Source organism: Nannizzia gypsea, genomic scaffold (genome assembly GCF_000150975.2).
Source record: "Nannizzia gypsea CBS 118893 supercont1.4 genomic scaffold, whole genome shotgun sequence".
Lineage (NCBI taxonomy): Eukaryota > Fungi > Ascomycota > Eurotiomycetes > Onygenales > Arthrodermataceae > Nannizzia > Nannizzia gypsea.
Window position 1 is genome coordinate 710,316 of NW_003345198.1, and position 26,625 is coordinate 736,940.

General features: G+C 48.0%; 10 protein-coding genes across 10 annotated transcripts; 5 read left to right on the plus strand and 5 right to left on the minus strand.

Moving 5' to 3' along the window:
- Nucleotides 1–318: 318 nt before the first annotated feature.
- MGYG_04904 (hypothetical protein) lies at nt 319–788 on the plus strand (the record flags this gene model as incomplete). Its single annotated transcript, XM_003172267.1, has 3 exons — nt 319–409; nt 479–618; nt 744–788. The coding sequence occupies 3 exons, from the start codon at nt 319–321 to the stop codon at nt 786–788; spliced, it is 276 nt and encodes a 91-aa protein (XP_003172315.1).
- A 417-nt stretch (nt 789–1,205) lies between these two features.
- Nucleotides 1,206–6,182, plus strand: MGYG_04905 (VPS15 protein kinase; the record flags this gene model as incomplete). Its single annotated transcript, XM_003172268.1, has 3 exons — nt 1,206–1,419; nt 1,490–1,610; nt 1,673–6,182. The coding sequence occupies 3 exons, from the start codon at nt 1,206–1,208 to the stop codon at nt 6,180–6,182; spliced, it is 4,845 nt and encodes a 1,614-aa protein (XP_003172316.1).
- A 544-nt stretch (nt 6,183–6,726) lies between these two features.
- MGYG_04906 (small G protein signaling modulator 3) lies at nt 6,727–9,972 on the minus strand (the record flags this gene model as incomplete). Its single annotated transcript, XM_003172269.1, has 1 exon — nt 6,727–9,972. One exon carries the CDS (start codon nt 9,970–9,972, stop codon nt 6,727–6,729), a length of 3,246 nt encoding a protein of 1,081 aa, XP_003172317.1.
- An 805-nt stretch (nt 9,973–10,777) lies between these two features.
- MGYG_04907 (hypothetical protein) lies at nt 10,778–12,841 on the minus strand (the record flags this gene model as incomplete). Its single annotated transcript, XM_003172270.1, has 1 exon — nt 10,778–12,841. One exon carries the CDS (start codon nt 12,839–12,841, stop codon nt 10,778–10,780), a length of 2,064 nt encoding a protein of 687 aa, XP_003172318.1.
- A 1,782-nt stretch (nt 12,842–14,623) lies between these two features.
- On the minus strand, nt 14,624–15,194 carry MGYG_04908 (hypothetical protein; the record flags this gene model as incomplete). Its single annotated transcript, XM_003172271.1, has 2 exons — nt 14,624–14,776; nt 14,844–15,194. 2 exons carry the CDS (start codon nt 15,192–15,194, stop codon nt 14,624–14,626), a joined length of 504 nt encoding a protein of 167 aa, XP_003172319.1.
- A 1,456-nt stretch (nt 15,195–16,650) lies between these two features.
- Nucleotides 16,651–17,115, plus strand: MGYG_04909 (hypothetical protein; the record flags this gene model as incomplete). The annotated part of the gene is made up of 4 exons (XM_003172272.1): nt 16,651–16,734; nt 16,848–16,883; nt 16,951–17,020; nt 17,075–17,115. 4 exons carry the CDS (start codon nt 16,651–16,653, stop codon nt 17,113–17,115), a joined length of 231 nt encoding a protein of 76 aa, XP_003172320.1.
- Nucleotides 17,116–18,640: 1,525 nt separating this feature from the next.
- MGYG_04910 (hypothetical protein) lies at nt 18,641–19,322 on the minus strand (the record flags this gene model as incomplete). Its single annotated transcript, XM_003172273.1, has 3 exons — nt 18,641–18,741; nt 18,831–18,915; nt 19,236–19,322. The coding sequence occupies 3 exons, from the start codon at nt 19,320–19,322 to the stop codon at nt 18,641–18,643; spliced, it is 273 nt and encodes a 90-aa protein (XP_003172321.1).
- Nucleotides 19,323–19,611: 289 nt separating this feature from the next.
- On the plus strand, nt 19,612–21,624 carry MGYG_04911 (cholinesterase; the record flags this gene model as incomplete). Its single annotated transcript, XM_003172274.1, has 3 exons — nt 19,612–20,046; nt 20,161–20,505; nt 20,575–21,624. The coding sequence occupies 3 exons, from the start codon at nt 19,612–19,614 to the stop codon at nt 21,622–21,624; spliced, it is 1,830 nt and encodes a 609-aa protein (XP_003172322.1).
- Nucleotides 21,625–21,897: 273 nt separating this feature from the next.
- On the minus strand, nt 21,898–24,675 carry MGYG_04912 (nucleolar complex protein 14; the record flags this gene model as incomplete). Its single annotated transcript, XM_003172275.1, has 2 exons — nt 21,898–24,327; nt 24,394–24,675. The coding sequence occupies 2 exons, from the start codon at nt 24,673–24,675 to the stop codon at nt 21,898–21,900; spliced, it is 2,712 nt and encodes a 903-aa protein (XP_003172323.1).
- Nucleotides 24,676–24,972: 297 nt separating this feature from the next.
- On the plus strand, nt 24,973–26,440 carry MGYG_04913 (hypothetical protein; the record flags this gene model as incomplete). Its single annotated transcript, XM_003172276.1, has 5 exons — nt 24,973–25,015; nt 25,079–25,198; nt 25,266–25,326; nt 25,392–25,528; nt 25,587–26,440. 5 exons carry the CDS (start codon nt 24,973–24,975, stop codon nt 26,438–26,440), a joined length of 1,215 nt encoding a protein of 404 aa, XP_003172324.1.
- Nucleotides 26,441–26,625: the final 185 nt, after the last annotated feature.

Genomic DNA, 26,625 nt, shown 5'->3' on the forward strand with positions numbered 1-26,625 from the left:
CCTAGTGATAGACAGAAAGGGACTAAAATATGGGCAAATTTGCAGTATGTGGGCCATAGTGGGCAGCAGTTAAAAATATATTCTTCATGCTGACATGGCGGGTGGCACATTTATGGCTGGAAGGGTATATGCCATATACCCCGGATCGCCGATGCGATTCAACAGTCCGGCAAGACACCGAAGAACCTCTGAGAAGCCTCTCGAATCTCCTCATAGGCGTTTATTCACCACGAGTTCCCTGGGGTAAATAACGAAAATAGAAACGCGTTCTGAAACGTGGCAAGGGATACCGCGCATGAAGTACTCCAAAACCGATGAATGTCATCCAGTCATCGAAAGCTATATTTAGAGAAAGATGTCAATATGGAGTACGCAAATAGACAGAATAAAGATACCATATACGTTTTGGGTATGTGGAAATAGTCCTGGATAATAATATTAATAAAAATACACTAATACAATCAATTGAAAATAAAAGTAAACAAGCCAAAGGCTACAGTCTCTTGCAGGAAAAATTTTGCAGTGAGTACATACCAGATATATAATTATCTCCATAGCATAGGAGCCATAATTAGATCTCTCAATGAGTTTTCAATGCATGTTTGTTTCTGGCTTGATGTGTGGTAGCTCGGGGTATCAAATGTTGTTTGTCAACAAGTGTTGATGCTGTGGCTGAACCACCACATCTATCAAGGCAACAAAAAAGAGCAAAGAAAGTGCTTTCCATCCACTAACATATCCAGAGTACCGCAACTCATCTTCAGGAACCGGCCATGGTCACCCTTTAAAAGCCCGCCCAAACATCAAGCATCCATATTTAATTTTTATTTAAAATTTTTTGGTGAAGAAAACTTTGATGTAGATTTCAGCCACAGTTTTTGCGCCACGAATATCCACCAGCCACAACTCAAATACTTGTATATGTAATCTGCCGTCACTAGCCACAGATTTCTTACATAAGACGCTTTACTAGCCACACATCACACATTATATAATCAGAAGCTCAACCTCAAGCAAGCAAGCTTGAAAGAACGACGACGAGACAGCAAACAAACAAGCCAGGCCTTGATGATACAAGGAGCTGTTTGCGAAGCTGTTCTATCACAGTCTTAATAAGACATAGATTCCTATATATGCTGTGGATGTCCTTGTGGCCCCTCCCTCATTCCTTCAGATGAAATCATAGCGATGCCTGACCGGTCAACATGGGTCAAGGCTACTCACTTACCTCGCTCTCTGCGGGCTCCGCCGGCATCGATGTCCCGGAGCTTGCAGACCTCACGTATGAAAAATCTCTGGGGACTGCCAGGTTTATGAAAAGCATTCGTGCCCGACATCGAGATGGCCTGGCTTTCGTGAAAGTTATTATGAAACCATACCCAAGTCTAAAGCTAGACCCGTATGTCAGAGCCATAATGCGTACGTCTATAACTAAACATCCCCCGATATACCGACTGTATAGTATATACTAACTGTAATCATTATATAGGCGAGCGGAGGTTGCTGGAGGGTGTCCCTAATGCGCTTGGGTATCAGCGGATATTAGAAACCAGCACCGGAGGCTATCTTGTCCGCCAGTACATCTACAGCTCACTCTATGATCGAATGAGGTTTGTGATCCTATTTTATTCTCAAAAATCCTTTGCTTACGCCTAGTGCTAATCTTGAACAGCACTCGCCCATTCTTGGAAGATATCGAGAAGAAGTGGATAGCGTTCCAGCTCTTATGCGCACTTAGGGACTGTCATGCCCAGAACGTTTTTCATGGAGATATCAAAACCGAAAATGTTCTTGTAACATCTTGGAACTGGCTTTATCTATCCGATTTCTCGTCGTCATTTAAGCCAACGTTCCTTCCCGAGGATAATCCTGCGGACTTCTCTTTTTATTTCGATACATCTGGCCGGAGAACTTGCTACCTTGCCCCGGAGCGCTTTTTGGAGGCCGGAGAGGACCAAGGCAGCCGCTCATTGAACTGGGCAATGGACGTTTTCAGTGCCGGCTGCGTCATTGCTGAACTGTTCCTTGAATCTCCTATTTTTACCTTGAGTCAGCTCTATAAATACCGAAATGGAGAGTACAGCCCACATACAGGACGTCTTATGGAGATCGAAGATACGGATATCAGAGAGCTAATCCTTCATATGATCCAGCTCAATCCTGAGTCACGTTACTCAGCTGAAGAGTGCATTAACTTTTGGCGCCGCAAGGCATTCCCAGAATACTTTTACGGCTTTCTCCACCAGTATATGGGGTTAATAACCGAACCATCACCGGGACGCGCGCGCGACGAGTCTACCCCGCTGGATTTAAAGGAAGCAGATGAAAGAATAAGCCGTATCTTTGTGGATTTTGACAAGATATCCTACTTTCTTGGTGCTTCTCCCCAGATTATACTCGACGGATCTCAAACAACATCTCCTTCACTTACGCAACAGCCATTCCCGTTGCAACTGGACCTGCCTAAAGTTGGGAATCAGCAAACGCCAAAACCACTATCGGCCACAGATGATGGAACCCTTATCTTTCTTACCCTTGTTGTTTCGAGTCTACGGAACACGAGTAAATCATCTGCACGTGTTAAAGCTTGTGACATACTACTCGCGTTCGCTGAGAAACTCCCAGACGAAGCCAAGTTAGACAGAATACTCCCATTTGTGATATTGCTCCTAAATGACCGCGCGGATCATGTCAAAATTTCAGCCATTAGAACGCTCACTCAGCTTCTTGCTATGGTCAAAGTGGTTTCGCCTGTCAACGCCTATGTTGTTCCCGAGTACATTTTCCCAAGGCTTCAGCACCTAATCAGTACACTGCCTTCAAACCCGACTCCCATAGTTCGAGCAGCTTATGCTTCATGCATAGCTTCTCTAGCGCAATCCTCGCTCAAAATCCTTGACATGGTTCAGGCGTTACGCTCTGATGCTCGATTAACGTCTCTTGTACCTTCGGGTGCGGAGCGCGGCTGGGAGGAAGAAATATCATATCATAATCTCTACGACGTCGCACGAGTAGATTTGCTTGAATTCTTTGAGGCTCATGCGAAAGCGCTCTTAACTGACTCGGACGTTGTAGTCCGGCGTGCATTCCTTGGCTCAGTTCCAGGACTTTGTGTCTTCTTTGGAAACCCCAAAGCAAATGAGGTTATTCTCAGCCATCTAAACACCTACCTTAATGATAAAGACTGGATACTGAAATGCGCATTCTTTGAAACAGTCGTTGGCGTTGCTGCTTATGTTGGCAGTATTTCCCTCGAAGAGTTTATTCTACCATTAATCGTTCAGTCCATGACAGACCCTGAGGAGTTCGTGGTTGAGCGTGTGTTGCGATCCCTTGCTAAAATGGCAAAACTTGGTCTATTCCAACGTTCTACCACTTGGGATCTACTTAATATCGCAGTTCGATTCTTCATCCACCCAAGCATATGGATACGAGAAGCCGCTGTGAGCTTCGTTGTGGATTCCACTACATTTTTATCCGCAACCGACAAGTACTGCATTGTCAGCCCCCTGGTTAGACCATTCTTGAAAACGAATACTACAGACATATCTACCGTTCAGATATTCGACGCTCTGAAAAAACCTCTACCCAAGAACCTTTTCGACATGCTTCTAGTATGGGCCACTAATGTCGAAAAAGGACTCTTCTGGAAGTCCGTTTCACAAGATGCAACTTTCTCGCTAAGTAGCTCGAGCATACCGAAAATACGGCAACGTGGACTTATGTCTTCTCTAAGTAATATACCACGAAATGAAGAGGACGACCAATGGTTATCGAGGCTCAGGAATATCGGGCTAAACCAAGAAAACGAGTTTAAATTCCTTGCTCTCAAAGAGTACATTTGGAGAGTCGCCATGAGAAGAAAAAAGGATACTGATAATGACAAAGTCACGCCATTTGCAGAAATAATATCCCTGAGTGAACATAATATCACTCCGCAGACTGTGCTGTTTGACAGGAAACAAGGTGTGAGTCGCCATCGACCGCCCCCAAGGAAGGCTCAACCTGCCCAGGGTGGCAGAAGGCCACACACAATTGCCGATGCATTGCTAGATGCTTCAACGACAATTGATTCACATAATGATGACAACCAAAGACCAACAGGGCGCCAAATACCGGAAGGGCGTGGCTCCAGTGTACCCCCTAGCTTAATTCGCCCGACTGCAACAAGGGGCAAAAGAGAAGATCAGTCACCGACGGTTTCACACCTTTCGTCATCCCCTAATGGCCAGTCTGGTTCTCCTAATTTGTCAACATCACCACTGTCTGATGGTCTGACCCAGAGCGTTGCGGATTCAACTCTTAAAGCTGATAGAAACGGCCCCATTCGATCCGGTACCCCCTCGTTACGAGTACTGGACGGAGACATCAAGCGTCGTTCAAGTGCAATAAACCTCCTGAACCGCCAGGAAAATTCTAAGGCAAATGCTGCGACCGCAACCTCTTCTACAAATGTATTTGGGAAAGTTGATGTTCCGCATCAGAAGGATCTTGCCCAACTATCCAGGGCAAGTACCCCAGACCCACAAAACAATGGCGCACTAGCCTCACGTCCCCGATACAAAGCTAGCCACACATACCATGGAAATGACCCAACAATCCTAAGGATCCTAGATAATATCTTTGCAGAAAATTACCCTACTGATCTCTTTGACTTTGGCCCGGTAGTGCCGCAACCCTCTCAATGCTCGCCTTTGCATGGACCTGGCGGGCAAAGTTCAGATAAACCATGGAGGCCCCAGGGTGGGCTCGTTGCAATGTTTGGAGAACACAATGGTCCAGTCAACCGGGTAGTGATCGCTTCAGACCATGCATTCTTTGTCACAGCCTCTGATGATGGCATGTTGAAGGTCTGGGACACGGCTAGACTGGAGAGAAACCTGACTCCACGGTCTCGCCAGACACATCGACATGCTCCTGGAGCCAAGGTGAAATGTGTGACATTTGTTGAAAACACCTATACCTTCATCAGTGCAGCTACTGATGGAAGTGTCCATGCAGTAAGGGTGGATTATCAAAGTAACCGTGACGTTATCCGCTACGGAAAACCCCAACTGGTCCGAGAGTACCATATTTCACCAACAGATGGTGGAAGTGGCGAGTATGCCGTATGGATAGAACATTTCAGAACGGATGTACATTCAATTCTACTAATGGCAACCAACCGATCCCGGATAATTGCGCTGGATTTGAAATCCATGACTGAGGTCTACACACTCCAGAACCCCATTCGCCATGGTACCCTGACCACTTTTTGTCTTGACAGAAAACACAACTGGCTCCTGGTGGGAACGAGCCACGGCATATTAGATCTATGGGATCTCCGGTTCTGTGTACGTGTGAAAGCTTGGGGCTTGCCTGGTGGAACTCCAATACGGCGTCTTGCGATACACCCTACCAAGGGCCGAGGTAGATGGGTATGCGTTGTTGGTGGAGGGAACAATGGTTCAGAAGTTCTGGTTTGGGATATTGATAGAGTGCAGTGTCGAGAGGTTTATCGCACTGCTGGCGCCTCCAGCAATCAAGCAACCGCTCCCACAGGCCAGAAGGTCAACCTTAACCCCGATATAAGTTGGAAAGCTTATGAGCCATGGAAAGTTGACGATGACCTTCCTGAAGGTATGCTAGGCCGTTTTGCGACGAATGCTCACCCATCGTCCGCGGGAATAGAGCCGGCCGTGGCTAGCGAAAATTCCGTTAGCAGTGATAGAAATGTGATATCTGCACTCGCCGTCGGTATTGACTACCTTGACGGCACGGCAGATGGATCTAAATGTGGCTTTATTTTGACTGCTGGCTTGGATCGAAGTGTACGCTTCTGGGATGTAGTACACCCTGACGCATCACTTGTGGTGAGTAGTCCGGATCTTATCACTGATGGAATTCAGATGCGACCAAGATATGATACCACCCATCCTACCACTGCTTTGACGATAACATCTGAATGGATCCCCAGTGCCGGCTCAGTACCAACTAGACAAGGTCCAACTTCCAATAAGAAGTCAAACTTGACGAGTGCCGGGAACAGTATGCGGCCCCCAAGGAGTACAGTGATCAGTTTGCAGCAGCAGCAGTTGTTAAGGAGCCATCTCGATTCTATCCTTGATATCGCGATCCTTCAGTCTCCATATGCAATGACGGTAAGTGTTGACCGGGCCGGAATGGTTTATATATTTCAATAATGTAGGATATCTATAGCATGTTTGGTTTGTTACGATCCTCCCTTTCATAGGCTAGGGTGAACAGAGCAGTTCTACATTTATCAATTTCAGGAAGAGATGATGGCTGCCAGGACAACATTATGCGGCGCGTTGTAGAAATAAGTGTTTTTAATTTCCCTCCTATATGTGGCTTTAAGTGGCATAGATATATAAATGTAAATAACTTGCTCAAAGGGTAGTTCAGACAAACCACATGTACCCGCGTATACAAAATGCTGAAAGTTATATTAAATTTCGTAGGTATGTAAGACGGAATGATGGGAAATGGTTGTAACAAACAGCCTGGGGTTGGTTCGCTGGCAAACACCGTCCGCCCGACCGATGAATGCTGGAATAAAATGACGAGCTCAGGTGAACAAAAGGAGTGGGTATCTCGATGCTAGGGAGAGAACAATCATAAATAAGGAGAGACTTAAATCTTTATGAAAAGGAGGCGGTAGGTGAAAGTGTAACAAAAATGCTGAGACAAAATGAAAGTGGTTTGCGAGGACAAACTTCTAATATTTTATGTAGGAGTTGGTTGGGGGATATGCGAAGGGCGGGAAGATGTAGCCATCGCTTCGATTGCAGCGGATCGCCTAGTGAGGACGTCATCTCTTTTAACAACGTTCCGCAATGCTTCACTGGCTTGAATCAGACCGTCGATACTAATTGCGTGGTTTGTCATCTGGTGGTTGAGGTATGAATAAACAGCGGCTGGCGTTGAGCAAGTAGTTAGAAGTTGTGGCTCGTTAAGTTTGAGAAGTGCCAAAGCAACTTGGAAGAAAAATGTACTTCCACCTCCATCACTGTTCGTGCTAGTGACATCCTGGTCGACGGTAGAAAGAGAAGAAGAACCCTTTGAGGTAGCAGGCCCAGCTGCAGTGGTTTCAGCGGTTTCTTGGGTCGATGTTGGAGCCGTAGACGAAAAGGTAGTGGGGGCATTCAGGCAGAAGACAACATCCCATACACGATAGAGGGCTTCTGCTGACAGGCAATCGGTAAAGATCGAAAGGAACCACTGGAAAGTTAAAGCTTCGAGCTCAATGCCTAGGTTTTCGAAGTGTGCCCATAGATTTGGAAGCAGCTCGGAGACGTACTGACACAAAACCTGTTGATCTGCTCGCGATGCAACAAGACCATGGTCATAATAATGGGGAGGAAGGATGTTCTCAATAATTGATGCCATAACCCAGAATGCATCTTCTGCGGTGGGTAAAATCAGCAGGAGTGAACCAGCAATCAGATTCATGCCTTGACAGTACCCGACTTCTGGGTTGCGGCGGGAGTAAGCAAGAAGGACTTCATTCAGCCTTGCAACTCCCGGTCCCTTACGGAAGAATATGTTATCTGTCAATGTGCGGTGGATGTCCATGGCAATTTGAGCAGTTGCTCCGGGATCAGTTTGGGTGGTTATGTGCCCGTGAACAAGGTCATCATAATATCCTGGCACTCGGAGGGTAGAGGCACCACTGCATTCAGACCAGACTTTAGCACGGTATGCAACTGGGATGCCGCCCAAGACAAGGTTTCTAAACTCTCTCCATTTGGCACGGCCGATTTTGCCCTTGTTCCCCAAACCGGCAATTCCGATGACCTCGCCATCTGCTAGAGCTACCTCTGGCATATCGCGAGAAGGCTTGGAGCGATCAGGTAGGGTCAACGCTGCGGTAGCCTCACCTTCCTTTCGCCTTTCAGCTCGCACTTTTCGCATGAACTCGTTCCATTTTACGGTTCGTTCTTGCTGTGATGCATCGTGCAGTTCTGTCAAACGTTGCAGCAGCATTTTTACAGGCTGCTGCTCGGAGACGAACGTTTCACGGGGTCTAACCTCCGTCCCCGCAAATTCAGCACGGTTTGAGACGACCGCCGATGTAAATGCGGATGGTTGCGCAGAGTTATTCGCCATTGGCACTGCGCCACTTTTCCCAACTGCAACTGATGATACGCGCGGCTTCGGCTGGGTAATTTGCTCCACGGAGACGACAGGCCCAGCCGCAGGAGTATGTGACAGGAGTTCTGTGGGTCTTGTAGCTGTCTTTAGATAGTCTTGCCATATTCCAGGTCCATGGCTACTACCAATATCTTCATCTGGGTTATCTATCTCTGCAGGGCTACCCGAATTGGTAGAGTTAGGGTGCTCTGCAGAAGGCCGGTCCGCATTTGCTTCTCTTTGGCGGCGATTTCTCCGTTGGTCGTAGATGAAGCCAAACCTATCTGTGAGCAGGTCGCCTGGGTTATACTCTCCATGGATATAGGCAAGGGTGGGGGGACGAGATTCCATTGGTAGTATTGCATCCATCTCAACAGGCCCTAGATTGGTGGCGTCACTGTCTGGGTGAGCACTTCCAGGCGTTCCTGCACTTGAAGTGCTCTGAACCCTCAATCGGCGTGACTTTGTTGTGTTGTTCACAGTCGAACTACGCATAGTTGATGCGCCGGACGAGCGAGCAGACAGCTGTTGTACGCCAGTAGCACCGTTTATCCTAGTTAATGCAGCCAAAGCAGAGCCGGCAGGGGTAGACGCCCGGGGCGCAGTAGATTGGTTACTCTGCCTAGACTCAGGATTTCTTGACGACGCCCGGCTTCGGTTTGAGTCTTGGCTATCTTTTCCCTTCCCAGCAAAAAGTTTGACAGTCCAGGAAGCCACGGAATATGTAGAGCGTTGGGAAATGATACTCCGATCATCACCGTCACCACTTTTGTATGCCGGCGTCCCCTCTATACCAAGACTAGCGGTCTCTGTAGAGGCCCCTGGAGGCTGAAACAGTTGGCCGTCAAGTGCTTTCCGTCGGTTTGATGTCGATGCTGGGATCCGAAGTTCATCGCCGGCCTCACTCCCAACACTGTTTGCTCTGCTTTGTCTCCGGCTAGCAGTCGAAGTGCCCCATACATAGTCCTGCCAACCTCGTCCGGTAGCATTCATAGGCTTCTTAGACGATCCTGCACTTGAGTTACCAGACTTAGGTTCACTGTCGGTCCGATGGGGCCTGATAGTGGCCTCTAAGTCATCCCTGTGCGGTCCTACACCTTCCAACATTGCCTGGTTCATCATATTGTCAATAGAGGATGTCAGGCTCCTCTGTCCGGATGATAATTCAGTAGAGTCGGTTTTGGAGGTATCGATGGAGCCATCCGGTGGGTTCTCAAGCAGGTAAAGTCGGCGCTCAATATCATGATTTGACACTTCAACTTCACGCAGCATCTTCTTCAACTCTCGTTCCCGGTCATCGGCACGCAGCCTGAGTGCCGATACTTCCGCATCTCGCAACGCTAAGTCTCTTGCAAACTGCCGTATCAACCTCACAGCTCCGGTCCGCGTTATCAGTCGCTCGATATGTTCATCACTAGCCAGGTGAAGGGCTCCAGGGACATCCTGCGTGGGTGCTGAGTCATTGAACAAAGCAGCTCTACCAGAGAGCTGGGGTAAAGTTGTGGTAAGTCCTTCCAGGGTCGCCTTCCTCCCACGCTCAACGTCTGGTTCTTTATCATTATTCCCAACAAGCAAAGCCCGGCTCAGAGCATGGTTCAACGCAGGCTCGCCAAAGAATCCTTCTGGCGATCTATCCGGAGACAGAGATGGGAACGACGTAAGATCTGTGGCGGTATGTGTCGACGAACATGTACTGAGGCGTTTGAGAGGTTTTGAACGAACTGTTTTACCTCTCTGGCTCCGTATGGACGAGGTAGATGCTTGCGAAGAGGATCGTTTTTGCGCCTGGGCTTGGGCTTGGGCTCGAGCTCGCTCCTGGGGTTCTACAGCTTCTCCCATTTTTTCTTCTTTCTTTCATGGAGAGCCAAACGCAGGTAAATGATAAGAGGTTCGATATATCCCCCGCTGTCCAAAGACGACATGGAACGAGGGGGAGCAGGAGTCACGCCGCGGGGAGGGAAGGTCAAGATCGGCTACAGATGAGTGATCAAGCTGTTGGCTAGGCGGGCGAAGGTTCGGGTTTCGTGGAAAAGTATACGGTCATAGCAAGGATATATGGCGGATGTACTTTTTCTTAACGTGGTCTGGCCATCACAGGTATAAACCTACTTGGAAAAAAAAACATGAAAACTGGGAAAACCAGGAACTACTCCAGGCGGCGAACAGGCAAACAGCGCATGCAGCCCAGGAAAAGCAGTAGTATCCGGCCACGCCAACTGCTGTGAACCTGGGGTTTCTGGTGAGATAGAAGAGTTGACGTTGAAAGAAGAATAAATAGAAATAAAAATAAAAATAAACGAAAATAAAGTCATGCTGACCGCCTTCCCAAAACGGATTGCCATGACGTGACACGTGTGGGATTCCCGGAGCTAAGTTTATCCTTAAATCGCTTATCTAATCATGGACTCTTGGGAGCATCAGGCTGATACATATATAAAGCGCCTGCTGGTGTTCCCTAGAAGAGTCAGGGTCACCGTTTTACCAGTTACATGATACTATAAACAGTCTATCAGGGAACGTATACGGCTTGGAATAGACTTTATTTGGGGTCTAGGTGGCCAATGCTACTGCGTAACTATATACAAAGTTAAAGCTGATAACACACGGCAAGAGGGTCGTTAAGAGTGCACAGAGAAGAGATACTCTAGTTGCGGAACTTGTTCACCTTGCACTCGGCGGTAGCAAACTTCGAAGGGTCCGCCTCCGAGGTAGCAGTGAGAGTGACCTTGGCATTATTTTCAGCAGATTTGTCGGCACCAACAGCAACAGAGACGGTGACGGTCTTGCCAAACTCGGCTGTCGCAAGGGCATTGGGAACCTCAACTCTCCAGCCACGGCCCTGGACAGTGGCCTTGAGGCGGTAGACATCGGACTTGAGGAATGCAGTGACATCCTGGGGGTGCTTGACCTTGCCGGCGGCTGGGTTGTAGGTGCCGGTGTTGTGAAGGGTGAAGGAGCAGGTCACGCCCTTATCAGTGGCCTTGGAGTTGCTGGAGGTAACCTTAGCATTCTTGTCGAGCTTCACGCCGCGCTTGTGAGGGTCCTTGCTTCCGACGTAGCGGACAGCAGTGGTGTAGGAGAGGATGCCAGCCTCATCACGGTGGGGTTCAATAATGTAAAACTGGAGATTGTTAGCCTTGTCGGTGTATTCATACTCGCTTCCAGAGCGGGTGCCAGCATGGAACAGGGCATCAGCCAACTGGCGGTAGTCGCCAAGGCTGATCATGGCAGGTGTGCCGTCTGGGCGGTGGAAGTCGACTTGCTTGATGTCCTGTGGGTTGGCATCGATCGTCCACTGGTAGTTTGAGAAAGCTCTGTCTCTGGTCTTGCTAAGCATAACACCAGAGTCGGGGCAGAAGGAATCAGCACCCATGCGGTCAATGACTTCGACATTGTAGTTGTGGTATCCGTTTCCGTCGCAATAGGGGTCGGTGTTGACGTCGCATTTGGGAGAGTTGTCTTTGTTCATGGCAACATGGAGTCCAATCAATTCACCTTGCTTGGGTGCAATGACACGGGCAGTGACGCGTGCAACAATGAGGCCTGACTTAGCCAAAGCCTCACGAGAAATGTTCAGGGCACTATCCTTAGTGGTCAATCCAAGTCTTAGCTTGTCATGGAAGGTATGCTGGGATCCCATGGAACCGCCCTTCAGTGGAGGGACTTGCCAGCGGGTGTGTGGGCCTCCAGGTCCATTGAAGGAGCCGCGAGACATCATGGACCATGGGCCAGTGTAGGAACGGCGGAGAGGCTTGCCGTAGGGGTTGTTATAGTTGTCACCAACGTTGAGAAGATGGCTAAGCTCGTGGGCAAAGGTACCCATTCCAGAGCTCTCAGCCTGGGTGGAGGAGCCATCACCGGCATTGGGCCAAATGGCAGAGGCAGAAGCCCAAGAAGTCCATTCGACATATCGAGTGTTAGCATAGTTGGGCAGAGTCATGTTGCCCGTGCCGTTACCTGGTGGAGGGCCAAAGGCAGCAGTAACATCTTCCTTGTTTTGGAACATGATCTCGCCGAACTCCTGCCAGGTAGAGGATTCATCCTGACCAGCAGACAGGATGAAAACCAGTTCAAAAGACTTGGCCTTCTCCTCACCAATATCCTTACGCCAGGCGCCGAGGGCGTCATCACGGATTTCATAGTAGCAGGTTTCTCCAATGGGGCAAGCACCGGAGTTCATTGACTCGCCAATACCGTACTGATATGACTTCAATGGCATCTTGTACACACCGAACGTGGTCAGGTCAACGCCAAAACGTCCGTTCGAGTCTTCCATCCAGTATTCATGAAGCGTGTGGCCGCGATTGAGCTTGCCAGGCTTGTTAAGGAAATCGCGATAAAAGGCAGGCACCTGACTTCGAGTTACATTTGGTGAGCCTGGCTGGGGGTTCTTGAAGACGTCGGACCCTGGAGCCATTGTTATGGTGAATGGCTTGTCAGAATAATCGACATTTACCAGGGCGATATTGAAGTTGCGGATGGAGCCCTTCCGCGAAGGGTCGTTCCATTTGGTGCCCGGAGGAGCCTTGAAGTCAGCCCAGGTCATATTATCGGGATTGACCCAGTTTTGAGGGTCCAGCACCTCGAAGGGGTCTGCATGGCCATGGTGAGGACCGCCGTGCGATGGATGGCCGTTGGGGGCAGCAAGGGCGGGCTGGACAAGCAAGACGCTGCTCAGAGCAGCAACAGCAGTGCTGGTAAACAACATCCTGACCGATAATGCTATGGACCACACTGCCTGGAACACAGCAACAGTAGGGAGAGGTGGAAAAGGAATTCGGCCTAAAAGGCGAGAAGAAGTGGGAATTGTGCCATACCTTTATACCAATCCGGCCGTCCACCCCGGATCAACCCCGCAAACAAATTGAAGCAATCCCCATGCTTGCAGGCTCGTATGTTTCTCCCGCATCCTGGCCATCCCATGCACTGTTAGCAACGGTTTCCAGGACCAAACTCGCATCTTGACAGCTAGAATGCCATCATTAACCCCTGGCGAAATTAGAAGATCGGCCTAACCAGCCGTATTAGGAAAGTGCCAAGTCAGCAGCTCACAGGGGTTTTCCAGAATTCTTCTGTGCGGACCAGCTAAGTTTCTTTTCGTCAAAAAGACCATGCTAGTTTCTCTTATTCAGAGCTATATTGTATTATAAGGAGCCTGGGATGTCCTGACAGCACACATCGGAAGCTGGGATCCAAACTTCTTTCGATATTAAAGCCCGTAACGCTTGCATCTCGCTTCAAGATACTCGAAATTGGGGCCTATTAAGCATTCGGCTAAGCTCTTCTCCTGGGTGAATAACCTACGCTCCCGTATTATGAAGACTTGGATCTCCGCATTGGTTGCCCTTTGTCATGGTTACACGACTTGCGGGAAGCACGGCACCCATATCCCCTGCCTCGCTAGCATCTTATTCCCGACATCAAGCAACACTGCTTGTCTCTTTCTCGTACGATATATATATGTAAATATGTACGGAGTTCTTAAGTACGGAGTAAGTATATGCTTATCTCTGCCTTTGATCTGCTTCGCTTTTCAAGCTTGTCGTTGCAACGACCGAAAAAGGCAAACCCGGGGAACGATGTGCCAAGACTCGTGGGCCTCGGCAAGGACCGGAAGTTGGGTTATGTAATGTCGATTAACCAAAGAAGGTATAGTTTGTGCAGATCTTTGGTCCCGTGACTTAAATAACTCTCGTGCTCGGCGAGTTAGTAAGCAAGATGTGTCTGGGGCTGCGTCCCCAAGGTGTCAGTGACATGGGATAATTTGACAACTATCCATGATATCCCATGATCATTCATGGATAAGGCCATTTCAGGCCCGGTTCAGACTTGAAGCTGGCAGGTTTGATAAGGAAAAGGAAACAGGATAGACTTTCTTAACTCGTCCTTTTCAGTGACAGCAGAAGCCTTCCAAAGCCCGCTAGGGCTACGGCTTGGTCGCCAGATACTCTAACTGACCAAGAGCGGTCGCCCAATTATGGCTAGCAAGACAAAAAATTTTGGTGTGAACAAGAATATCGATTAGTTTATTGATATTTTCGTGTTTTTATGCCTTGAAATACATAATTGACTGCACACTTCTGACACTGGGTTTCAATAATTGATTGCACATATTCTGGCCAGTACCCTGACTACGGGGAATATTACAAGGCTCGATATTTAGATGCCAAAACTTCCTGGGCCCACTTACATCAGAGGCTTGTATGCTTACAGATTATATAACTAGTTAATGCAGATATGTGCAGTATGAAATCTGGGGCAATTTTGGGGAATTGCTTTGCATTCCAATTTCTTCAGGCACACCTTTAGCTCTTCTCATCAGGGAATCACTAAACGCAGAAGCACACTATCCATTAATAGCTACAGCATTCTGGCTACTCCATAAATGACAGTCAAGCACTGACTAGTTATACGTGTTAGGTAGACTTCCACCCAGGATGTCCTAGACAGAGCTTCGACTTACAAGCTAGACGTTGCCGCTTTGTAGTTCCTAATCTCTCACAAGGGGCAGTAAACCGATACCGTGAGACGGCGGATCACGCTTGGACTGTACAATTTGAATGGCCTCCGGTTCGAGATATTCAAGATGCACAAGATGACGGACGTATTCCATTGTCCATTCTTGGCATCTTTTATTGGTAGTCTGGACATAAACTGGGTTAGCGAGCTAGGCTATTTATACTTCTTCCAACATTCCCGGGATCGCCTACATCATTAACCGGGGCTAGGAAGTTTTGGCTGATTCTTGGTGGGGGGATTTTACTGGCGGCAACCTCTACTGCACCTTTCGGCGTGGAGTCTCGTATGATTTCCCCACCTGTGGTGTCTTCAATGTACTTAGAATCGATCTGCCCAATATCATATCTGGTGTGCTGTTGCTGCGTATCTTCAAGAGCATAATTTCGTTTAAACTCAATCTGGTAGCCAACCATCGGTGCGCCAACAGCATGGATAAGCGTTCCAAAGTCCTGATCGGTAGCAGAGGGGATGAATATCCCAAAATGTGCACGTTGATGCGCGGTGTTACGAAATGTAACCAAGGATATGGTTCGGGGTGTCATCAGGGGCGTAATCGATGGGCTGCTTAGGTATCGCCAGCATGGAAAAGGTATGGTTCTGAATTGAAAGTATCATCAGTAGTTTCTGGTTGATGATCCATGCAGCGACCTCCATGACAATTTCTATAATTACACCCAGCCACCGTCATCCACCCGTTGGCTTTTAGTGCTACCAAAGAGTTCTTTAATCAAACAGCTATTCCACACTCCAGGCTGGCTATTTCAAGAGACATTAAGATCAGCCCCCAAGCCGGAACATACTGCTCTTTACAATGAGAGGAAGATAACAATTAAGGTGTCGCAGAGCATTTTTGAACTTATTCTGTAACTTTGATTGGCTTTTAGAATTTAATTTCAAGAAAAAACTCTATATTAGCCAATAATAAATTTATTTAGCTCAGAACTATTTAACCTATATTTTCATTGGCGTATCTCCGCCAAAATTTCACGTGACAATTACTCAGCCCTTGCTGTTCTCTTCCGTATTGTATTTCATCGACATCAAACCACAAACCACGATGGAGATGAATTGATATCCTCGTTAACACACCTATCCCAAGACTATTCTCGTAACAATGCCCTGATACAGAGAAGTGATGGATCTTTCATTTATATGGACTGAATTACACGTGACTACGAACTATTATATTGGGCTAGCCCTTGGACCGCGTCGGATGCCACCAAATGGGAAGACGCTATCTAACCTCTAGGAAGTATATGTATCTTCCAATATAAATATGAGTTAAGTCGTGGTTACAGGTTTTCCCTGCTTAGCGGGGATACGTTACTGCCCTCTTACACTCGAAGTTTGTGAAACTTATCTATTTTGTCCACCACTTCAGACGCACCTGGCCTTTGAAATACATTGGGTTCGCAGATCGTTCCGACTATTTAGCGTCACAAGCATCACTATTCTGGGTGTTGATAAGTCAAATGTGTCCGACGGGTGCTCCATTGAACCTATGTCGCACATGTTCAACCGCCCTTCATTATGTCGGAAAGGGTGTGGTTTATACTTCGTGGCTCCCCAATACTCTTCGCTTGGGTCGTTTGCCATACGAATGGCCTTTGACATCATCCAAAGGACCCTATAGAACTTATAGAAGGCCTATTTTGGTGCGAAAGTTGATCGCTTATTCCGGTTATCAACTAATAAATCCACGCTGAAAATTGCCTCAAGGCCGTTCGGCCGTCCCTCCCAACTAGCAAAGCGGACGTCAGTGATGCCTTACAGGGCAGATTCCCAACGGTCATAGCTTTATTTTATATGTGATTTGCTTGGGGGCTATCTCAATCACCAATCACTATCCAAAACTGACGAAATAACTACCTACCTAGGATCGCATGATTTCTCCACGGCCGCCCAATTAGTTACGCGGTATTCCACACACTAATGCAGGCCACTCCATCATAGGATGCGTCTATGACTGGCTTTAATATGATGCCTGAACACGGAACAATGGGTGCTATAAAGCAGCTACGCACAAACTATGACATGATCATGAATCGGCTGCTCAACCAAACAGACAAGGCCCTTCGCAAGGTAACTTGTGGGTTAACTACATAACTAGTGGCTGGGCGATCGTGGCAGGCATTGTAGGTTGTAGCCGAAGTGGGCATATTTTATTTACTTAAAACTAAATCACGATGCGCTAGGTGCTGACCTCATACGAATTTTCGCTTAACGGGCCTGTCAGTGACCTGACCGCTCCTCCGTATATTCATACTCTTTACCAAAAATTTCCCTAGTCTGCTCTAGTGGTCGCCTTTGGCTGTTCCGCCTGCCTCTGTTTCCCCTGAGGCCCCGATGTCTGAGGTCAGGCTCCAAAGTAAGTACGGAGTATTTTTTTCGGCTCGCAATATGCCTTGCGCGGATGGTACAGAGAGCATCCGAACTTCGAAGATCGCAACGTTCTCCGCATGAGGTTAAAACTTTGACTCCTGTCACTACTTATTTTGGACGGCGTTTTCCGAGGGGTTACAGGTGGCTCAACGGTATCTTGTTGCGGACACCTGTCTTGGGAACGGTGGGCGAGGTCTCAGATGGATTTACGAGAAAGAAAGAAAACACAAGACATCCTCCTACCCAAGTGGACCTGACCTTTTGGGAGCTGAACCCCATTAAACACGCTAGTATTCCGGAGAAGCCTTCATTTCCCTCGATCAGCCAACTGAGGTCCGGAGTGATGAGGAAACATTAAAACTTCTTCTGTTCATATCCTAACGGCTGAACCACGGATGATGGGGACGAGGAGCCGGGAATATTCCACATCAACTGAGTCATTGAAGTTTTTGGAGTCCGGAGTCCGGAGCACATGCTACAACTAAATGCGACCAAAGGGCGTGATATGTGATCCCTCCGAAGCACGCAGGCCTTGCTAAGGCTAGCTTCACCCTTCGATAGCGAGTATATTAAGCTTTTGCCGTTTTTAGGGACCAGGGATTTCATTTAGCTAAGTTGTTTGGAAAGAATTTACGCCACACGTCTGTCTAGTCGCTGAGAAACGGAGCTGACCACGAGAAAGGCCATCGACCGGATTGTCCGGAGTACTCCGTATGGAGTACGCTCTGTCCAAAGCACTCACGCCAGATGTGGTGAGAGAGCCGCGACAGAAGGCGGAGGAAGATATTAGAGATGCTAACATCAGTTTAGCATGCGCAACGTGGTTTATAATGAACCAGGGGTCGAAAGCCTCTCCCTTGCATACGTGGGCTCATTTCCTCCTCTGGGACTAGGTTGCGACGGATGACTGGAACATTTCAAAGCTAGCCAGTCAGAGCCTCCATTCCGGCCCTTTTTTCCCTAGGTATACTCCCTGAAACTCTCTGCTACCCCTTCCCCCGTCCAGAGATAGGCCGACTAAAAGAGTCGCATCGCCGTCAGCTTTCGGCATGGGGGATCGGAGATACTAGCCGTTAAATCTTTATTTTTAACTTAACTCTTCACTGGAAAGGTAAGTTGGGTTGCGCAGGCAAAAAAATCAGCGCATCGTTGCACGGCGTCCACGTCAGCCTGCAGAGTTACTCCGTAACTAACTCCAACTTGTCAGGTCGTTAGATAACTAACTGTTAGATGGGTTTATCGCGAGCATGGTTGTTATCCTATATTAATATTCATTTACGGAGTAATGAATCAAAGCACCGGGGGACGGGGCAGAGTCACTGTCATCCTCAGCCCCCATCGACGCGGCTTCTTTAAATAATATGCATGCGAAGCCACTCCTGCATCACTGTCAGCAGCCAATTAAAGGGGCTGTACATCATCCCCATGCAGCCTGATCCAGCCCAGTCAAGCTTTTCATCAAGGTTTCGAATGACAAGGATCAAGCTCGACTGCTCTCACAACACAGAGAGGATGAGATATGGTGATCGCTGGTTCTACCAAAGCCTAGCCTGAGGCTTCTCCATGGAACGCTGGCTCCTGGCTCCTGTTTGTCTCTCCATCTCGCTCAACGGGGAGCCTTTCGGCCAGTTATGATAGGCCGATTAGCCCGGTGGCATCCTGTGGCAGCGCAAGCACTCTCTTTGGCTACTCCCCACTGCATGTGGCCTAACAATATCCCGCCAGTCGAAGTGGTTATGAAAGAAAAAAAAGAAAGAAAGAAAGCCCCGGCCTAAACCCCCGTAACCTGCTCATACATTTCCAGCTCGACGGAATGTCACACAAAATTCCATCGCTCGTTCCCGTCTGCTGCAAATCCACGTCACCCAAGCCCCGATTGCCCTAGCGACAAACAGTTAGTATGGGAGGCTTATTCTCCCTCTCTCGCTCCCTCTCTAGATCCAACAGCTGGAATGGTTTCATCTACCGTTTCCTAATCAGGGACGTTTGCCATGGGGTCGCAGGCTAGCTAATGCTATGCAAGATTAATAAATTCCCTGAGCCCCCTCGTCAAAGAGCTCTCCAGAGAGGGCTCTTTTAGTTCTCTGTTTGGTCTCCTTTTTCTCTGCGGCCCATCTATCAATTATAATTATTAACTATTCTTCTCTCGTTCCATTGCCTCTCCAACGATTCTTCGCAGGGTGGACTTTATTAACACTTACCGTCTTTCCTCCTCTCGTTATATTATATTGCTCACTTTCGTTCAACCATACTGCGCTGCGCCAGGCGAACAGTCCGAATTCCGGCATTGTTTGGAGCATAGAGGCCGCCGCTCGTTTGACGGCTCTTTCTAATCGCTTAGAAAGAAGTATGCCGTCTTGCAAACATCTGTTGCCAACAAAATTGATTACTCTTCTATGACGAAGATGTTTGCATGACCCTGAATTTCGATACCATTGCCATCTTCGTGCGCTAGCATCTACTTATTGGCCATCCGTGACATTCACTATTGGCAGGTTCAAATCGCAATTTAGTCAATCACAGCAGCTATATTAACCAGCGTTACAAAGCCTTGAAATGTTTTCCCAACACAACAAAATGCCGCCGCGGACTTCTGGTCCGCATGGGCCCGGCTCTCCAGACTCTTCCATATACTCACCTTCACCTACGCCTTCGACAAATCTGATTCCCCTTAAGGCGATTCCCAAGGGCCAGGCGGAACCAACACAGCAACAGCGCCCACTCAAGTCAAGAAAAAAGCTTATCATCCTCGCCGTCAGTATTATGACCGTGTTGTTAACGACATTAGTTGTGTCGCTTGCGCTGGTACTGCGTCACAGAGGCTCAAGCGCACATCATATGCCCAATGGCCCTCTCGTGGAGCTTGGCTATGCAAAGTACTTGGGCACTCCAGGAGGTTACAATGTCACAAGTTGGCTAGGAATCCGGTATGCTGCGCCGCCCGTGGGTGACCTGCGATTTGCCGCTCCTCAAGATCCAAAAAAGGAGGGTGGAATCCAACGCGCGAATTCTGTAAGTTTACCCCCTTCCTCGTGGGGATGTGACTTGATTCTAGCGGTGGCTGTGTTGAAGAGTGCAGTGCTCCATGGGAATATGATCTAACAATATCTCTCTTTTGTGCTTTAGCGCGGACCACATTGCATTTCTACCAACAGTAAAAGCGTGACAAGGATATCGGAGGATTGCCTACGTCTGAACGTTTTTGCGCCTTCGAATGCCGGCCCTAACTCGAAACTCCCTGTCTTTTTCTTCATCCTGGGAGGCGGATTCAATATCAACAGCGACCCCTTCCTTAACGGAACCGGATTAATTGCCGCGTCTGGGCATAACATGATCGTGGTCACTTTCACCTACCGAGTATCCCTGTATGGATTCTTGCCCGGCAAGGAGATAGAAGAGAGCGCCAGCCTAAATAACGGTTTGAAAGACCAAATAAAAGCGTTGCAGTGGGTTAAGAAGTACATCTCGAAGGTAAGTCTCATCCTTCTTTCAGACTCGCACGCCGAAAAAAAAGAACACGGTTACTAACTTCCCATTCAGTTTGGCGGCAACCCTGATCATGTCGTTATAGGGGGCCATAGTGCGGGTGCGGCTTCGGTGGCGCACCTCCTCACTGCCCATGGAGGACGAAATGATAATCTCTTCCACGGAGCCATCGCCGGATCGCCATCATTTGGTACAACACTTGCCAATAACCAATCTCAATATCTGTATGACAGCTTAGTTAAAAGAACCGGATGTGATACCCAGAAAGACTCACTGGCCTGTCTACGCAAGCTTGATGTAAACAAGCTACAGGAATTTAATTTGGGCGTCCCACTACCGGATTCCAGTGGCCCTCCTCTCTTTGCATACAGCCCCGTCATTGACGGCGATTTGATTGAAGACTCCTTCTACAACCTCTTCAACCAAGGCAAATATATTGACGTTCCAACTGTCATGGGAAGTGACTCGAACGAAGGAACTATTTTTGCTCCTCATAATACATCGACGCTGGAAGAATCTGACCGTTGGCTCGCGCGGCAATTCCCTGCCCTAAAGACAAATCATTTCGAGAAACTCCATGAACTTTACCCAAAACCACAAGTTCAGTATCAAGGAGCGGGCATGTACTGGAGCCAGTTAAGCCAGCTTTACGGTGAAATGCGCTACGTCTGCCCTGCAATGGCGATATGCCGAACGATGAGCGATTCGCTAGAAATAAACAAATGGAGTTACGAGTATCACGCGCAAGACCATCGCTTTACGAAAAATGGCTACGGAGCAACTCATACCGTTGAATTAAATGCTATCTTTGGCCCTGCATTCCTTGGTCGGAAACCAGCGCCATCATACAATACCCCGGAGAACGGCCTGATAGTCCCCATTGTTCAGGGATATTGGACAAGTTTTATCAGAACATTGGATCCCAATAAGCACCGAGTGGCAGGCAGTCCTGAATGGAAACCAAGCGTCCAAGGCCAGGATTTGTCAAAGCCGCTGCACAGATTGTTCTTTGAAACAAATGGTACAAAGATGATAAGTGAAGATGAGGGGCTAAAAAAGAGATGCGATTATTTGACCAGCATTGGACCAGCCCTCAAGCAATGAGCTTACCGTATGACTTTCTTTCACCTGGTGGTTGTTTTCGATTTATTTTTTTTTCCTTTCTTTTTTTACTTGGTTTCTCTTTTTAAGCGATACCCTGGTATGCTCTTGAGTACATAGACGGATGGCATGTTGCATAGCGTTAATAAGGTGTTGGCGGAATAGATAATGAAGCGTACATAATTTTGTTCAATATATTTGATCTCAACCCGACTATAAGCAGCCAGTGGCTGCCCAAGCGGTATAGAGTATAGATGATGCTCTAGTTCTATACACCTACTTCCGCGACTGCTTTCTCGCCTTTTTCTCTTTCTCATATAGCTTCGCCTCTCGTCCTTCTTCCCCTTGTATCTCCGCCACAAGACGGCGATATTTCTTCTCATACTCAGCATCCCTCTCCTTCTTCTCACGCAAGCTCTCGCGAGCAATGAAGTTAGCATCTTTCCGCAATTCGCGCATAGCACCCTTCCTCTCGCGCTTATGCTCTGCTTTGAGTTTGCTAAGCTCTGCCCGCTCACGGTCAGGATCGTAATGTCGATCTGGGTTGAAGGATTCTTCGAATTTGGGAATGCTTGATTTGATCGCAAGCGGCCGGTGGTTATGTAGCAGCAATGGCCTCCTGTCCTTCCTATAAGTAATGAGAAGCGCTTTGATTGTCTTAAGGGACCGGCGGAGGTGAGTTGATAGACTGGACGGGAGTGTGCCTTTGGGGCAGGATTCAATAAGCTGTTGTAGAACGGAGCTTGCGGGCTCAAAAATCTCAAAAGAAGACAGCTTGGAGCCCCATAAGTCGACGGCTTTATCAAGGAGGGTAACCAATATGTTAATAAGGGATAACTTGAGATTCTCGGCATCGCTACCTTCTAGGTCTGTAGCAAAAATATCCCAAAAACGGAGTTTCTGAAGGTTCTTGGAGGAAAGCTTATCCAATTTCAATCGGAACTGAGCTTCAGGGGTTCGGACGGGAATAAAACCGGGGTTGGATTTGCTTTCCTTTGGTGCAAGGATGGTTAGGGAGTTCAGGACGAAATTCATGAACTCGGGTATATATCGTTTAGCATATGCTTGATACTGAAGACAAAGACTGGCAATGTATGACCCGGTCGCAATATCATTCAAGGAATTGACCGGCCCTTGGCCTAGGTAGCGGCCAATAGTAAGGATTGATGGTGTGACAACGGCGTGGAAATGGTCAGACGTAGGGAATATTGTTGCAATCCCGGTAAGTAAAACAAGGTCTCCGGGTAGCAGTTCTAGCGGTCTATTTTCCGAAATGTCGCGGAGTTGAGCTCTAAACCTTGTTGCAACTTCTTCAGGGTAAGTTTTGGCCATGGAGTGAACATGTCGTAGTAAACTCTCTATAATGGTAAAAGATAGTTGTGCGGATGGCTGATTTGCAAGGTATACTGCATGGTCAACAAGAATTTTGGAGAACTCTCCGAGTTTTGCCTTGTTATCAGGATGGAGGCTTGCATGGTGCAGCGCGCGTATCCTTTGCACAACAACGGGGGTATTTTCGACATCAACTCCCTTCAGAGTTTGTAGGAACTGGTCATGCGACTCAGGGCAAGGATAGGTGAATGCTAGTGAAGAGTCGTTCGGTGCTTTAGGTGTAGTCCCGCTCGATGTCGATGGTTTGTCTCTAGGAAGTTCTAGGTCACCAATGAACTCGGTATCGTCGGCATCGTCTTCTTCCTCTTCCGATTCGACTTCACTCTCAGTAATAGACACATGGGCGACAGATTCGTTATCCACAAGGTCGTCGTCAATGATAAAGTCATCTTCATCCTCAACGCCAAATAAGCCGTTTGACGCCTCAGTTTGAGCAAGTCCGAATGCTTTGGCATCGTCGGGCTCAGAATCATCCTGGATCTCCTCGTCAACAGTATTGTCTGCCTGCTCTTCATCACTTTCCTCTTCACCCCTCATGCGTCGTAACCGTTCATTCTCTAACTCCTGCAACCGCTTAGCCTCTTCTTCAATTTTCTCTTCCTGTGTCTTGGTCCGGTCAGAAGGTTTCGAACGCTTGTCGAAGGCCATCTGCTTGAGCCGTTGATCGTACTCGCGATCTGCCACATCTCTATCCTTTCCACCGAGTAGGGCAGCGCGGTCGGGGTCCATCTGAGGAGGCTCTGGGACTGGTGCCGGCGCGGGTTTGGGTTCTGCTGCTTTTGTACCTCTCATCATCGCAAACACATCTGGCAGGCCTTGATCCAGAATAGCTCGAAGCTCGTTATCGTCTTCTTTGGATTTTTGGCGCTCATACTTGTACTGTTTCGATTTCGCGATAATTTCCTTCATGACTTCGTTTTTGCTCTTCTTCCTCTCTGGCTGATCTTCTTCGTCCTCGTCGTCATCAGCCATTCCATCCATATCATCTACTTCCTCCAGTATGCGTTTTCTCTTTTTGCCCACTTCCGAGTCACTCTCATCTCCTAGGCCGCTAAGATCCTCGTTGAAGTCGTCCTTCCCTGTATCAACATCAAAAAGCGATTGACCCATGTGGGTGAGTTGCATTTCCTCTTCTTCATCATCTTCGAGGTTAAACAATCCTTCTTTTTTGGATCGCTTCTGACTCTCTCTCGCATAACGCTCCGCTGCTCGTTGTTCGGGTGTCATGGAAGGGTCATTTTCACCAAATCTCCGATCGAGAAGGCCACCGACCTTATTTCGACTTTGAAGTTCTTTGAGAAGAGTTTGTTTTCTCTAGAATACTCTGCAGTTAGCTTTGGCATCATAAAATCTATATATAATAGCTAGGAAAAGCTTTACCCTCTCCTCTCCAAGTCCTCTTGTCACGCCAGGTCGATGCGCCGAGCTCGCCTCCTGCCTTGCAGTAGTGACGGCAAATTTAGACGGCCGCGCAGGAGCTCTGACTTCGAAAGGATTAAACTGTTCCCGTATCGCCTGGAGGGCAGCATTTCGTTTTATGCGATTATCGGCTGCGGCGCCAGACTTGGAGTTTTTCTGTCGTTGCTTCTTGGACTGCTGAGGGCCAACGACGCCCTTCTCCCGCAAGGACGCCTTTAGCTGCTTCAGCTGCGACGGCGCCATGGTCAATTGCCCTCGCAGAAAGGCCCTCTTCCCCAGACAATAGCGAAAAGCTGGCGCTGATGTGCGTATGTGTAATTAAGAGAGCGACGTAAAAAAAAAGTAAGTTGAAAGTTGAAATTTTGATAATCGATAAGCTCCCGCCCTCACCGCCTTTGGGATTCTGCCGCTTCTTTCTTCGACGTCAAAATCGACGACGGAAGCAACAAACGCGCAGAGAAAGACACGAAGAGACAGAAGGACGACGGAGGCGCAAGCCATGGAGCTATCGTCTCATCTGAAGATGAATATACAGGAGTGATGGCTTCATCTGGTAACGACCGTATTTTATGGCTTTGTCTAGGTACGTTCTTTGCTTTGCTCTTTTCTACAGCAACTTGTATACTGACTGACTGCTTTACCGTAGGAGTCACCCTCTTCTTTGCTGCACGAGGCATCGCTGTAGAGCTCTACCGAGTGAAAGACCTTACGGAAATAAGGAAGATTGAGAAGGAGGATCCAGTTATTGGGCAGGCAACAGAAGATGGTATGCTGCTCGGCCTTTTTTTGAGTCTTCAGTTGAAGACTTCTTAGGGCTGACTTGTTACTCGCAGCCTTGAGACTAGAGACACTCCAGAGGCTCGCGGGAAGCTCTAGTTTTGACCTCCGTGCTGCGTCAGTACTAAACCTATCTGAAATTACCTCTACTCACGTCTAATTTGGTATCCTATCATTTTCAGAGCTCTGAGAATTATATCGGAACGATCAACCAAGGGCACGACAAAGGAATTACTTTTGGACGACCTTGCTGGCGATGATCCGGAACGCAGACGGAAAGCTCTAAATGCACTGAACTTTCTTATATCTAGCTCAGCGTGTAGGTCATGACCTTAGCTCTCTCCTTGATGAATTGACTAACGGTTATGTCACTTTAGTAGGTCGTTCGAGTGTTTCTATGCGGCTAAAGGATTTTTCCACCTTCTGTGCTCTTATCGATTGCCTATGCAACTTCCTCCATGAACATACCCAAAAGACAAATGATGTAATATCTCCCATCTGCCCGCAGACCCGGCCGCCCGGGGAAAACAAGGCCTTGAAAACGCTCAGCGTGATGCTGCCTGGGAACGTTGTATCTGCCCTGGATGCTGGGGTTGTCAGTCGATGGCTGACGTTCTATCCATTTCCGTGTGTCTTACGTGACATGTCCAAGAAGCGGAGCATTGTGTTTATGATGAAAACATGGTGGGCCGATGATCCAGCCATGGGGTCTATCATAAATACCATATCCTCGGATCAAGAAGGGTTGAAGCACCTGAGAAAATATGGGTTGATGGGCAGCAGAATGGAAGAGCACACCACAGGCCTATTTGGCGATGAAATCCACGGTAACGGGGGTGGTACCCTAATCTACGGAGTTGATCATCTACGGAATTATGAAACCTCGGACTCCGGTTCAGATGCAGATAGTGATGTCTGGATGATCGACGGTGAAGCGACGGCGGGTATTTCACCCTGGCTTAATAGTCGCCCACAGGAAAATTCTGCTGAAGAGCAGGCACTTCGCAGGCGCCGCAGAGAAGCCATGGTGTTTAGTGAAGGCAGTCGGCCGTTGGTTGAAGACAATATATTTCACCCTGTTAGTTCCCCTGATTCTGACATGCCAGAGGAGGACTGGGAGCTGGGAGACAGCGATCCATCTTGGGCAACTCAAAATTCCGCTGGGCTCGACGCTCAAGACGACCGTGAACCAGAAACCACTCGTAGCCAGTGGCGGCTATGGCCTTTCTGACCTCCAGCACTGTGGTTTCTATTAAATGTATGGAAATCCCTACATCATGAAACTGTACTGCTGTTCATTAATCTATACCTTCCCCCACATATAAGAGACTGCAATAAGCTGCACAATAAAGTAATAATAATAATCTGTTATTATATCGTACATAGCAATCTCATCTATATTACAATCCACGCTAA